Here is a 13,724-nt window from a genome sequence, read left to right as displayed (position 1 = left end):
CTTTCATCACGAAACAGGATGGAGCGCGGCAGCTGTTGAACAGCATGGAGCTGCACTGCACAGGCAGGGATGGGCAGGAAGTGGAAGTGTCTCCTGCAGCTGCTGGGATCGCGCAGGAGAGCCGTCCTCACGCCACTGCATGCCGGGGACTTATCACATCCCCCAGCACCCTCACAGCTCCCTTCTGACACGCAAGAGGCCCATGTGGCAGGTTGCGCACGACAGCACTGATGTGACACACAGCGGCTGGGAAGGAGTGAGCTCCCCATGGCACAACGGAGAAGAGCTGTCCTTGGCCGCAGCAGAACCTCATCCTTCTCCAGCAGCACCTACACCCAACACAGGGACCTCGAGGGCTGCAGGTCTGACCCACAGCAGCGCAGGACCAAGCTGTGACATTGCAGGTCTGGATGATGGCATTGCACATCCAAACCACAGCATTGCACACCCAAACCACAACACCGCGCACCAAACCATGGCATTGCCCACCTAAACCACAGCATTGCACAACCAAACCATGGCATTGCATGTTCAAACCACAGCTTTGCAGACCCAAACCATGGCATTGCGTGTTCAAACCACAGCTTTGCAGTCCCAAACCATGGCATTGCATGTTCAAACCACAGCTTTGCAGACCCAAACCATGGCATTGCGTGTTCAAACCATGGCATTGCATGTTCAAACCACAGCTTTGCAGACCCAAACCATGGCATTGCGTGTTCAAACTACAGCTTTGCAGACCCAAGCCGTGGCATTGCGTGTTCAAACCATGGCAATGCACACGCAAGCCACGGAATTGCACACCCACACTTTGGTGTCACAGGTCTGGCCACACGCTCAGCTCAAGAGCCAGCTGCCCCACGCCGGGTGCTAGAACAGATCAGCCTTGGTGGGTGAGAGATGGAGGCTGCACCATGGGGCAGAAGCAGTGAGGATGGATGTTTAGGAAAGAGACACTGACGGATGCCGTCGCTCCGGGCGAGTGACTGGCCATCACAGTGTCCCGGCTGCTGTGTTTAAGTGCCACCCACGCAGAGTGAGCTGGGTGCGCTGCAACACCTCGCTCCAGCTCCAACTTGGGGCTGTCCTCCCCATCCACCCTCCCTCACAGGCTGGAAATGTCCCCAGAGCTGGAGCTTGCTACCTGCGGGGGCTTGGCTCGTGCCAAGAGAAGGTTCTGTCACACTGGAGCCACAAATATTTTTCTGAGAAACGACACAAACCCTTCCCTTCCCCACCACCCGAGAAGCCCAATGAGCTTCACACTGAGAGGACCCCCAGCTGCCTTTAGGGGGGCACTCGGCTGCGTGCCCTGCAGACCCCTGATAAAAGAATCACGTTTGCTGTGGTGGATGGGAGACAACAGAGGTTGTTCCCCCTCCCCATCCCTCAACCAGGATCTTCCCCTTTGAAAAGGACAAATATAACCGAGATGAGTCAGTTCCTCCGAGCTCCCGTCCCCTGTACAATATGTAACTGGAATTTTTCATTTCGGCACTGCAGGGGAGGCATAACTGGAGAAGACAATGGAGTCAGCTACGACCCAAAAAAAGCAGTGCCAATTCTGTGTGCATGAGAAATAAAAACATTTTTTAATCTAAAAATAAATTAACTGTAAGCGACAGCAAGAGCAGATCTGCATGTACTCACTGTCGGCCCACGCACGACCAGTCTCTGCTCCTTGGTGCAAGGAGGGTTTGAGTGAAACCCTGCTTTTCCAGGTCAGGTTGGGATTTGCAGTGTTACCACCAAGCTGGAGAGGCACTGGGCACCTGCACCAGGAACCAGGCTCCCTGAGTCGGCACTGGACCCAGAAGCAAATTCTCAGAAGGCAGGGAAACCTCTTGTGTTTATTTTATAACTGCATTACAGCAGTGAGAAGGGGAAAGAAGCTCCATTGAGCTCAGGGCTTGACAGGGCCAAGGCACTGCACAAATCCATAAAAACCATCCAGCTTCCCATCATTAAATAAAAGAGTAGCGAGCGTGCAAGTGGCTGATAGCCTCATCCTGCAGCTGAGCTGTGGCCACCCTCATCTCACAGAGCCGAGCAAATACCTTGGGCAGCCTCTGCCCAGAGCTCACCCTCCTCCCCTGCCCTTTGCCACTCTACTTGCTCCTAACTTGTCTTTGGAGGAGCCACAGAGCCACCCAGTGCTCAGGTGTCAAAGGAGATTGGCTGGATGCTCCAGAAAATCAAATGCCATCGAAGAGACCAGGAGCTGCGGGGGGGGAACAGCTGATGCTGTGTTTCATGCATCTGAGAGCCAGGCCAGCATCCCTCTCTGTTCCCAAAACTCTTCTGATCCCAAGTGTGGCAACCAGGTCCCACACATGAGGGACACAGAGACAGCCCTTGAAGAAAAGCACCATCTCAGAGCATGTGAGCAGGGCTGGATCCTGCTGCTCTTTTTTTACAAGCACTACAGCTTGCCAGGACACGGCCAGGGCTGCTGCTGCAGTGGCAGCGAGATGTTTTCTCATCTTTCCTGTGCTCCCTGGTTGTGCACTGATCACCTTTGCTAAAAAACGTCTCCTCGGGGCCATTGACCAGGCCGTGGGACACCCCTTGCTGCCAAGGACTCAGTGCCGATGAGGACAGGACCAAAGGGGCAACCTCAGAGCTAAGAGGACGGGAGATCCAGGTGGAGCAGAAAGACAAAATAGCCACAGCCCAAGCACTTAACTCAGACTTTGACAGCGCACCGCCCGACTAAGTGTGCGACATCACCCATTTCGCTGGCCACTTCCCTCAGAAATGCCCCCTCTTCCAACACCAGTAGTTCCTGTCCCCAGATGTGGTGGCAGCTTGCTCCACATGCATGGAAATCTGATGCCTCCCAATCAAGCCACAAGGGTATGGATAAAGCAGGTGAGGGGGGACACCCCAAATCCAAACTACATTGGGACGACCCTCTTCTTTTTCTTAAGATATTACCAAGGGGGGGTTATATATCACATCGGGACATGGTTTAGCAGGCACGGTGGTGTTGGACTGACAGTTGGACTTGACGATCTTAGAAGTCTTTTCCAACTTTAATGATTCTATGATTCCATAAGAGCCGCCTGCCTCTCTCTTTGCCCGAGTCTGCTCTGTTTTCCAGCACTGCCTTCACTTCTTTTTTTCCCTCTGACTTGACTCCTTGCTGGGTAACAGCGTATTTGATATTTTTAATCACTCAGCATGCATCAGAGTTTGGCAGCGGAAGAAAGCGAAGTTAAAAGAGAACAGAGAGAGTCTGGGTTTGCCAGGGCTGCCTGCCATTGCCACAGCCTCTCATCGCTTGTGCTGCATTTCCCTCTGCTGGAAAGTCACGAGTCACAGCTGACAAGGTCGATTTAAAAAAACTATCATTGGTGGGCGGTTATGAACCTTGCAGGGTTTGGATGGTTTCTGCAAAAGAATAATCAAAATCCGGAACCTTTCTACCTTTACTGTATAAATAGAAGGGCATTACATGCACATACAATAGATGTATTTGTATGTGCATATCTATAGAACTGATAAACTTTTATGATAAATGTACATTTGGCTTCTTACAGCTGGAAGATCCTGGCCACTCCAGCAATATTATGCTATTTTTTTATTTCTTTGCTCAGAATTTGCAGGAAAAAACCCTTTTCATCCTCTATGGGAGCTGCAACTTTCTCCCTGCTGCGGAGTGATTCATTGAACCATAGAATGGTTTGGGTTGGGAGGGACCTCAAAGGCCATCCAGTACCAACCCCTGCCATGGGCAGGGACACCTCCCACTGGATCGGGGGGCTCAAAGCCCCATCCAACCCGGGCCGCGGGCCCTCATAGCAGCCCCAGAGGCCTCGGGATCAGCTTAGGTCAGGTGGAAAGGGGAGAGAGCAGCCAGCACGGCAAACACAGCTACCAGGGAGCAGAGCATATCCAGAGGAGGGGAATGGAGCTGGGGAAGAGGCTGGAGCACAAGCTTATGAAGAGCGGCTGAGGGACCTGGGGCTCCTGAGCCTGGAGGAGGCTGAAGGGAGACCTCATCGCTCTCCGATCTCAGCAAAACGAGGTTGTGGTGATGTGGGTGCTGGTCTCTTCGCTCAAGTAACAAGTGATGGGATGAGACGGCCTCCAGTTGCGCCGGGGAGATTGAGGTTGGCCATCAGGAAGAATGAAGAATGTCTTTACCGAGAAGGTGGGGAAGCCCTGGCAGGGGCTGCCCAGGGCAGTGCTGGGGACACCATCCCTGGTGGGGCTCCAAAGCCGTCCCTGAGGTGCCCAGGGACTGTTAGGCAGCACACAGGGGGGACGTGTGTGTGTGTGGGGGGGGGGGGGGGGGGGGGGGTCTCGAAGAACTCAAAGCTCTTTTCCAACCAACCAATTCCGTGATTCCATGAACTCCCCCAACTCGAGGGAAAAGCGCCGCGGGCTCGAGGCGAGGGGGTAGGAATGAGGTGAAGGGGTAGGAAGGGGGCGAGGGCGGCGCGGGGTCTGCTGCAGCTCCTCCGCCCGTCGGGGGGCGCGCGCCGCGACCCCACCCCGGCCGGAAGCGGAAGTACCGCTCGTTGGCCATGGAGACGGCGCGCGGGCCGGAAGTGGAGTTATTGCTCGGTGGCGATGGCGGCGGCGGTGTCGGCGCAGGTTGCTCTGCTGCCTCCCGATCCCGACGGCGGGGTGAGGCGGCGGGGGAAGGGGGAGGACGGGGAGCGGGGCTTTCCTACTCCCTCCCGGCGGCGGTGGTGGCTGAGTGTGGGTCGTTTCAGGGCTCCTCGGGCTCGGAGGATGACGCCCGGCCCGGCCCGGCGGCGGCAGAGGCGGAGGGAACGGCGGCGGCGGCGGCGGCGCAGAAGCGGGAGGAGCGGTTGCGCAAGTTCCGCGAGCTCCACATGAAGCGGGTATGGGGCTGGGTCTGTGTAGCGGTGCTGTCGCCGGTGCGCGGGGAAGCAAAGCAGAAGGGGCGGCTGTACAAGTTCTGTGAACCCCATGTGAAGCGGGCACGGGGCGGGGCTGGGGTCGGGGCCTAGTCCTGGGCTGGGTCCCCATTTTAGTCCTGCTCCTGGTACACATCCCAGTACTGGTCTGGCCTTGATCCTGATCCTAGTCCTGGTGCTGGTCTGGCCTTTATCTGGGTCCTGATCCTGGTCCTGCCAGTGCTGCCACCAGTGTGTGGGATGAGCAAAGCGGGAGGGGCTTTGGGGGCTGCCAAGCCCAGACTGGTGGTCCCAGGGCAGTTGTGCCTCCAGTTCACTGTTCCCATCCCTTCAGCCCTTCCCCACCTGGCAAGTACAAGCCCCTCACCAAATGCAGCACTGCATGTAGTGAGGTCGGTGAGCAGAGGCTTGGCTCCCGGGACAGGCTCCAGTGATCCTTGAGGGTTCCAGGATCAAGTGTTTCCGTGGGTAATGAGCTGGTTTGTCCCTAGAATGAAGCACGCAAGCTGAATCACCAAGAAGTGGTGGAAGAAGATAAAAGACTTAAGTTGCCAGCAAACTGGGAAGCCAAAAAAGCTCGGCTGGAGTGGGAGCTGAAGGTGGAGGAGAAGAAGAAGGTAACATGCTGTTCTAGCTGCTCATTGCCCTGCCGAGCCTCGGCCCATGCGCTGGCAGCGAGGCTGAATCCCTTTCCTGGGGTCTAGGTGCTTGTACAGACGTTACTCCCTAAAAATCCATTTCCTAATTAGACTCCCAATCACCTACATTACTGTCCTGCACTAGAGGTGGACTGGACTGGTTGGGGTAGTTGTAGCTAAGTCTGATCCTTGGCCACTGTCTTACTGTGTTTGTTGTGCTGTGTTAGGAATGTGCAGCGAGAGGAGAAGACTACGAGCAAGTTAGGCTGCTGGAGATCAGTGCTGAGGATGCGGAGAGATGGGAAAGGAAAAGGAAGAGGAAAAATCCAGATCTGGGTTTTTCAGGTAATGGCTTAAGGATGTAACTCTCCCTGTTGGTAACAAACATCTTTGTTACTAGTTCAGCTGCAGACAGAATGGTGAAATAAATCCCTTCCCCTTGGCATTAATCCATCATCTCCCACAGATTATGCAGCTGCCCAGCTGCGCCAATACCAGCGGCTGACCCGGCAGATCAAACCTGACCTGGAGCAGTACGAGAAGCTGAAGGAGCAGTAGTGAGTTTGGATTTCAGGCATCTGATCCTGCCTGAGCTGTTTCTACATTATTGGCAGACACTTAAGGCTTAACTAATCCTTTTTGTACACGCATACTTTCATATACACTGTGGTATTAATTACTCTTTTAATATCATTGTGGAAGGCGTGGCCTCCCTGATAACCTACTCTGCAAGCCTTGCGGCCCTGTGTACAGGGGGGGGTTGGTGGCATTCATTTCTTCCAACTTGGCATTATGGAATTTGAGGAAACAGTTTGCCAATTAGATTGTATTTAAATGTGTGAGTGGATGACTCTTACTTCCCAGAGCAGGTAGGGGTTTCAGGCAGCCTGGCATAGTTTGAAAACAGACTGAACTGGCAGAGGAGAGCTTGCCAGGTTTGCATTTGGAGGGGTTTGGAATTCTAGTGTGTTTCTGCATCTTCTGTAGGGATGCGCTAGTGTCTCAAAATCAGAGAGCTCGTTGATATCAGCGTGTCCTCACTGACCCTTGGATGTGCAGCCACGGCAAGAGCCGCCAAGGGTTATGTGAAGAACCGAACAGCAGCAGGGAAATCGGTGCAATCAATACAGCTGTGTAACTGCTGCCCTTCTCTTCCTTTCCTCCAGCGGTGAAGCACTTTATCCCACCTCCAACAGCCTTATCCACGGAACTCACGTGCCATCAAAGGAGGGGATCGATAGAATGGTGGCAGACCTTGAAAAACAGTAAGTAAACACTAGGATAAAACGCAGAAGCAGGTGACGTATGGGAGCTTTGTGTGTCCGGAGCCCCAGGGCTCACCTACAGCCATCACCGCTTGTCTCACAGGATTGAAAAGCGTGAGAAGTACAGCCGGAGGCGCCCGTACAACGACGATGCTGACATCGACTACATCAATGAGAGGAACGCCAAGTTCAACAAGAAGGCAGAGAGGTTCTACGGGAAGTACACGGCTGAGATCAAACAGAACCTGGAGAGAGGAACAGCTGTCTGAGACATCTTCCCCGGCAAAGCACATGCCCCAGCCCTGCCTCTGCAGCAAGGATAGCGGGGGGGGCAATTCTAAAGTGTGTCAAATACTTTGTAGACTGCATTAATTTGCAAAATCAATACTATGTTTAATGTAATAAAAGTGATTTGCATAGCACCTTTGTACATAGCTTCTACATGTAGAATAAGCTCTTATGGATCCAGTTTGAATAAAACTTTTCTTCATTCTCTCCTTGTGAAGTCCCTGAAAATGCTGTTTAGCAGGAGGTGAAGGAACATGTGATGTTTCTGCTGGGGACCTGTCACTGAATATCAGCGAGTTTTGCCAGGGCAGCAGCTGCCCAGAACAAGGGTGCACAGTCCCAGCAGGGAACCCACCCCTGCTCCACCCCCCAAGTGAGGAGTGGTCCCTCACCCACAACCCTCACCTGGGCTATTTTAATAAAGCAACTTCCAGACCAGACTTGTCAAATGCTGTTTATTTTAGCCATTTTTACAAAACGTGAGCATAACCGATTATTCCAAAGCTGTGCTGCCGCCCGGAGGCTCACTGGGTGCTTTTCTTCCTTTGAATAGAGTTCATGGCAGGAAGCACATTGTAAAGTTACAGGCAGTAACCTGTTCCTCCTCAGCTGATCTTGGGGAGTCCCTTGCTGCCATCCAGCAAGCCCTAACAGCCTCACTCCAAAGCACCCTACATCACAGAAACTCTGCCTTAACTCTCATTTTCAGGACCAGAGGTGCAGTGCTCTCAGCAGCTGCCATGGCAACAGCTCCACTCCCAACACCCGCTCTCCCCCCGCAGAGGGGTGTCTGGCAGAGCCAGTCCACAAGCCTGAATAGGAACCAGTCCAAGGAAAGGTCTGTGGGAATAATGCAGGAATCCCCTTCTGCTGCGCTTTGTGAAGACAGTGGGGTAGGTGAAAAGCTAAACCTGGAAATAACCGCTTACAGGACAGAACTCGTCACTAAACACAGGTCTCAGACTTGACGCATACAGAAGCCATTGCAAAACTAAAAGTTTATTTACTTAAACAGTTATACAACATAAATCACGTGTTCAAAATAACAGCTACTGATCTATTGTTTAGAAAAAGTTACCCACCTGGAAGTGCTAGTCCATTAAAGCAATACAAAATATTTACAACCTGTACACAAGATTCCCATCTTCTGGATCACTGTGCTCTACACCTGGAAGAGAAACCTAAGACTCCACATTTAAGATTTCAAAATAAATACTCAGTATTAACAAGTCTTCAATTGGATCAGAACACTTCAGATCTCACTACTGAAATGTATAACACTGCAGCCAGAGAAACACGCTAGCGTGCCCGGAACGCTGTACTGCGGGGTGAGAAGTTTAAAAATGTTTTCTTCTCCTCCTTCTTGACAGGAACCCACTGCCCATAGGGGCTTCCCTTCCTGTCATCTTCCCTCACCGGAGAAACTGCCAGTTCTTTTACAGCCTGGGTCACTGGCTTCTGCAGGACTGGTTTGGCCATTGTGTTCTGAAAAGAGAAATTGCTGTTAGAAATACCAGACTGAGGAGGAACACACCCAGTGCTGCGAACTGCAAGAGGTTTCTCTGTGCAAAAACACAGTTGGTTGCTTTTTTTCCCCCCAGTTCAGAGACCCAAAGCCTCCCAGGTACTAACTACGTACACTTGACTGATACAGGATTTGAGGAAGCTGCTTTTCCCTTAGTTCTACATTACTAAAATATATCCAAACATCTAACATGAAGGAAGTTCTAGTGTGCACAAGTGCTAGCATACACTTCAGAGTCTGCAGTACAGAACAGCCACTCACTCAACATGATTGCTGAAGGTAAAGCTCTACTTTCAGCTGCTGTGGGGTGTTTGCAGTGCTCTGCTGCTGAAGTGTGACACAACTCCTACGGCAGAGTCACTATGAAACCATTCAATTCCATTTGCTACCATTATTAAGGTCTTTTGTTTGGCAACCAACACTGGGAAAAGCCTAACACAAGAGGCATGAATTCCTGCCTGTCCCCTCCCAGAAACTGTTCAGGGACAGGCTGGATGGGGCTTGGAGCCCTGGGATCCAGTGGGAGGTGTCGCTGCCCACGGCACAGGGGTGGAACTGGATGGGCCTTAAGGTGCCTTCCAACCCAAACCACTCTGTGGTTCTGTGAATGACTGGAATTCCACCTTGGGAAAGCACACTTACATTAGGACTGAAAGAAATGCTTCTCTGTATCGTTGCTCTCTCCATTCCGCTCTTGGTCATGTCTTCTGCTGGTCTTCCGGGTTGCTAGAGAGGAGCACACACGGCTTCAGTGGGTGATACATTACTCCGTGGGAGTTAAGGCAGTTACTACAGAGTATGAACTTTCTGGTCAAGCTGTTTCAGATAGTTACGACAGAAGTAGCTGTAAAGCTACAAACTATGCAAACGGATCAACGTTGAACTCAATTTGAAAAGCATTCAATATTTTTGCCAATGCCATTGTGCCAATTCACAGGTTACTTGATATCCACACCCCAGTTACAGATTTAAACAGGATTCAAACAATGCAAGCATGGACTGCCACACAATGAAGTGTAGTGGGGTAAAGTAAATTGCATTCAGTTCTGCATGTCCATCCTGCAGAGCTTTGGATAATGACAATAAACTTATCTGCTAGTGATGCAGGCCTCTTCTTCTGTACTCTCTCAACATCTGGAATATATTGCATATATTATGAAAGGGACGCCTGAACCATATGCCTAAAACCCCTACTAAAGTTACTTCCATTTGAAATAGCAGCATCTGATTGACGCAACAGTCATTGCAGCTTTGTATTTACCACAGATCAGGTTAACACACTAAACAGAGCCGACTAAAAGTCAAATTCAGTTTAAGCTGCTCAAGCTTCTCCCTCCCTTCAATTCACAGCAGCTACAGCCCACAAGTCCCTTAATTACCAACAGATTTTCTTCATCATGTCTGGAACCATAGTCATGATTTCTATAAGACAGAAATAGAGTTTGTAAAATGCATTGTGTGCTTGGGTATGGAATTTCTGGGAAACAAGTTTGTTGCATTAGAAAACCTTTTAACAGTTAAAAACGGGAAAAAAAATTCAACCTTAAAAAAGCACCCACACTATCCACTAGGTTTGGGAAGGAGAAACCTCGATTTCGGACAGAAACATCTACTAATCTAAGGAACGGGCAAGAAGAATAAACTACATCCACCTCTCCTTCCCAGTCTACTGCTACAGGAAAGCCCACAGGGACTCAGTGGATCAACCACCTCTTATGAGCCCACAGTGCTTTCAGCTTTACACAAAGCCTCAGCAGTTTCTACACCAGCTCCGAGCATTCTGGTAAAACTCAAGTTTGGGTTCAAGGGTTAGAATTCCTATCGCCAACTGCACAGTTACGAACTGTAACACATCCATGCAGACCAGTTTTCAGAAGTGTTTACCTTTTCTCTGAAAAGTCCAGTCCATACTTACCTCAGCCGACTCTCCAGGATCTTTGTGCTCTTGTTTTTCATTTTTTGTTTCTTTGGAAGGAGTAAGGATCTTTAGGCTCGCTGGCAAGACTATGTTGTCTGTTCCCAGAGCTTTGGCAGCATTAGCTTTTGCAATTTCCAGGAGTTCCCTCTTCTCTACAAGATAGGGGAAAAAACAAAAAGTGTCATTCATTTGTGCGTAAATCAACATATACCCACTCGCATAAGCCTAAAAACTGCAGGCTTGTTACCACTGCACCTATTTACGCATTAACTGTGATAAATTTTCACCAGAATTTGTTTCAGTTGAAGTGCAAATAACTTTTCTTAACACATTTTTAGAACTATGCTGTTTTCTTCTGCCACACTACCGTTATCAGTTATGCTCCATAAAGTAAATAAAGAGATGAGAATTTGACTGGTTAAAATAAGTTTAACTTGTGCGATCTGAGGCTCTCACACATTACAAGTCTCAAAAAAACATACCTTTTTCACTCAAATGGAGAGGTGATCGACTCCGAGACCTTGTTCGTGACCTGCTTCTCCAGCTCCTATAAGCCTCAGGATATATCGTTCGCCCAAATCCATAATACCTCCGGCCCCTTGAACGTGATCTGCTTCTCGAGTAGGACCTTCTATAGTATGATCTTCCATGAGACCAGGACCTGCTGCGAGACCTATACCTTGGAGGAGAGCGGTGGTACCTCCGATAGTGCCTGGCATGGTACCTCCCCCGGTACCTCATGTAGCCACGTGATCTTGACCGGCTTCTGGAATATGAGCGCGAGTATCTTCTGTACCTTCGGGAACTGTTTCTTCTAGGCCGTGACCTTGATCGGGATCTGGACCGGCTCCAACTCCTGGAGGAAGCTGAGGAGGAGCTACTTGAGCTGGACCGTGAACTGCAAGAGGATTGGCTGGACGACCTTGTCGATGACCTATCACAGCTTCTCTTGGACCTCAGAGATGACTCTCTCTTCTTCGGCGAGCTAAGCGTTAAGTCATCCATGAAGCCTGTCATATCTTCTGTTTTCCTGACCACTGTTTTCTCCATGCAAGTACTTTCAGAAGCTGGTTCCATTTTCGTTGCCGGTCTGTAATACCCAGTCTCTGTTCCTGTTGGGGGTGGGAAGGGGGAAAATCACCATTTTTATGCAAGAACTCATTTCTACAGCAGTAACAAATATCGTGACACACAGGTTAAAGTCTCAGAATCACTGAACACATCAACAGCGTTCATCCTGTTTATCAGGATGTTTTGCCCATGACAGTTCAAAGTTTCATTATTTCCTTTCCTGTAGTCAGCCTTCTGTATGGAATAACAATAGGCTTCGGTTTAAACCATGAGTGGCTTTGTGTGCAATTCTGGAGTAACATTTGTTTGTGTCGGTTTAAAGTTTAACAAACTGCATTTGCTTGGTAATCACACAAGCTCTGTGAAAAGGATACCAGTCAATACCTTTTTTATGCCTCTAAACAGAATTTTCAACGTAATCTATCTTCAACTTAGTCCAAACGTGGTCTGCTGTATCCACAATGCAAAATAACCATATGCCTTCCAGATCAGCATAAAGCCAATACTTCACTTCTGTATTACAGAGGTTAAGTTTAACTCTAACAGGGAAAACAAAGTATCTTCAAGATACAAACAACCACTTCACAAATTTGACTTTTTCTCATTAAAAGCTGCACACATCCCAGTGCTAAGTTGCTATTAGAAATGTTCCGTGTAATTAGTGAAAAATCCAGCTAATGATTCACTGGCTACCACTCACAGGACGCAAGGCTCAGGCTGTGTATTAATAATCAAGATGGCTGCCCCTCCGCTGGCGGCCATTTTGTCGAAAAAGGCTGCTGCGTTCCAGGGCGTAACCGATTGCCAGCACTCAAACCCCAAGCTACGTCACCACTTACAGCTTAGGGAACCTTCCTCTATCACTATCTTTCTACTCAAAGCTCCCTGTAAACCCAAGTAACCAGATCATAGAATGGTTTGGGTTGGAAAGGACCTTAGAGATCATCCAGGCTCACCCCTCCTGTCAAATAAGCCTTAAGCCTCACTAGACTCTATCAAAGGATACCGAGTTCCAGTTTGCAAACAGCCCCCCCCCTTTGCTTAAAAAGGCAGTCTGCCAGCAACCCCTCCCTTTGCTCCGTAAAGCCGACATCTCACCGCTTTAACACTGCAAGAAGCAACAAATTCTTTAAGACTCATTTTAGAAAGCAAGTATCCTTTCATCAGGCCTGGGCAACATAAGGGAGCTATCGCCATCAACCGTGTGCAGGGAGACAAGAGCTGGGACAGAAGACATGTCCCACTTACATGCAAGTGCATAAGGTCTCCCCGAAATCTTATGTATATTCTATTTCTTTCCAAGGACTAATTTTAAAGTCATTGCGAACTTCAGAACAGCCAAACTCTTGCTAAATTAGATTTTTGGAGCCAGCTCTGTCTGACCTTACATTTGAGGTAGGGAAAGACTGCAAACAGAGGGCGTTACAAAACAGACCTCTCTTCAGCAACTCCACCTCTAAGGCAGGGCCACGGTCACAGGCACCGCACAGGGCACAGCAGAGGCGAAAGAACCGTTAATTCCCCATCCCAACCCCGGCGGTTCCTGCCCCTCAGAGGGTCTGTCAGAGCTCCCCTGGTTCAAAGGGGAGGGGGAATCGCGGCGGATTCACCGCTGGACTCACCGCTGGGAGCGTCCGGGCACCCCCGGTGCTGGTTCCCCTGAGCCGCCAGGACACTTCTGTAACGAAAACAAACGTGATTAGTGCGGGGGAACGGCTCCTCCTCCCCACCTAACCATTGTGAGGGGCGTACCCCCATCACTTACCGGCCCCAGCCAGCTGGGCCTCCTCCACACGGGTCCTGCTCCACTGGGGACGCCTGAGGGGACAGCCCCGCTTCGTGAGTCACACCCATAGCGACAGTACAGACACCTCGCACTCAAGAAACAGAGCAGCCGCGATCAGCCCACAGCGGACACCGCAGCCGCTACTGCCCGCTCCGCCGCCCTAGCAGCGACTGAGAGGACGCGGAAACCTTCCAGAACCTTCACCCCGGCGCTTTACGTAACTGTTCCCACTGCGCATGCGCGGCCCCCACCCGCCTTCACCCTCCTCGCCTGCCCCTACCGCGCATGCGCGGCTCCGGCTCCCCGCTCGCACTTCAACTACACCCCCGTCCCTACTGCGC

At 50.6% G+C, this 13,724-nt stretch overlaps 2 protein-coding genes across 2 annotated transcripts; one reads left to right on the top strand and one right to left on the bottom strand.

Annotated features, from left to right (window-relative positions):
• Positions 1-4,540: 4,540 nt before the first annotated feature.
• SYF2 (SYF2 pre-mRNA splicing factor) lies at positions 4,541-7,290 on the top strand. The gene is made up of 7 exons (XM_054086529.1): positions 4,541-4,635; positions 4,725-4,856; positions 5,384-5,509; positions 5,758-5,875; positions 5,997-6,087; positions 6,697-6,795; positions 6,899-7,290. The coding sequence occupies exons 1-7, from the start codon at positions 4,579-4,581 to the stop codon at positions 7,062-7,064; spliced, it is 789 nt and encodes a 262-aa protein (XP_053942504.1). The 5' UTR covers positions 4,541-4,578; the 3' UTR covers positions 7,065-7,290.
• A 772-nt stretch (positions 7,291-8,062) lies between these two features.
• RSRP1 (arginine and serine rich protein 1) lies at positions 8,063-13,497 on the bottom strand. Its single transcript, XM_054086527.1, has 6 exons — positions 13,363-13,497; positions 13,220-13,275; positions 11,009-11,638; positions 10,524-10,678; positions 9,251-9,334; positions 8,063-8,568 (listed from the first exon to the last, which is right to left on the bottom strand). The coding sequence occupies exons 1-6, from the start codon at positions 13,449-13,451 to the stop codon at positions 8,383-8,385; spliced, it is 1,200 nt and encodes a 399-aa protein (XP_053942502.1). The 5' UTR covers positions 13,452-13,497; the 3' UTR covers positions 8,063-8,382.
• Between the last annotated feature and the right edge of the window lie 227 nt (positions 13,498-13,724).

This window comes from Cuculus canorus, chromosome 22 (assembly GCF_017976375.1).
Source record: "Cuculus canorus isolate bCucCan1 chromosome 22, bCucCan1.pri, whole genome shotgun sequence".
Taxonomy (NCBI): Eukaryota; Metazoa; Chordata; class Aves; order Cuculiformes; family Cuculidae; genus Cuculus; species Cuculus canorus.
This window is presented reverse-complemented; position numbering and strand designations above follow the sequence as displayed.

Coding starts and splice junctions, on each gene's coding strand:
- RSRP1 (XM_054086527.1), bottom strand. CDS start 13,451: ATGGGTGTGACTCACGAAGCGGGGCTGTCCCCTCAGGCGTCCCCAGTG. Junction 13,276..13,362: donor GGCCCAGCTGGCTGGGGCCG/GTAAGTGATGGG, acceptor TTTTCGTTACAG/AAGTGTCCTGGCGGCTCAGG. Junction 10,679..11,008: donor TCTCCATTTGAGTGAAAAAG/GTATGTTTTTTT, acceptor CCTATCTTGTAG/AGAAGAGGGAACTCCTGGAA.
- SYF2 (XM_054086529.1), top strand. CDS start 4,579: ATGGCGGCGGCGGTGTCGGCGCAGGTTGCTCTGCTGCCTCCCGATCCC. Junction 5,510..5,757: donor AGGTGGAGGAGAAGAAGAAG/GTAACATGCTGT, acceptor GTGCTGTGTTAG/GAATGTGCAGCGAGAGGAGA. Junction 5,876..5,996: donor TCCAGATCTGGGTTTTTCAG/GTAATGGCTTAA, acceptor CATCTCCCACAG/ATTATGCAGCTGCCCAGCTG.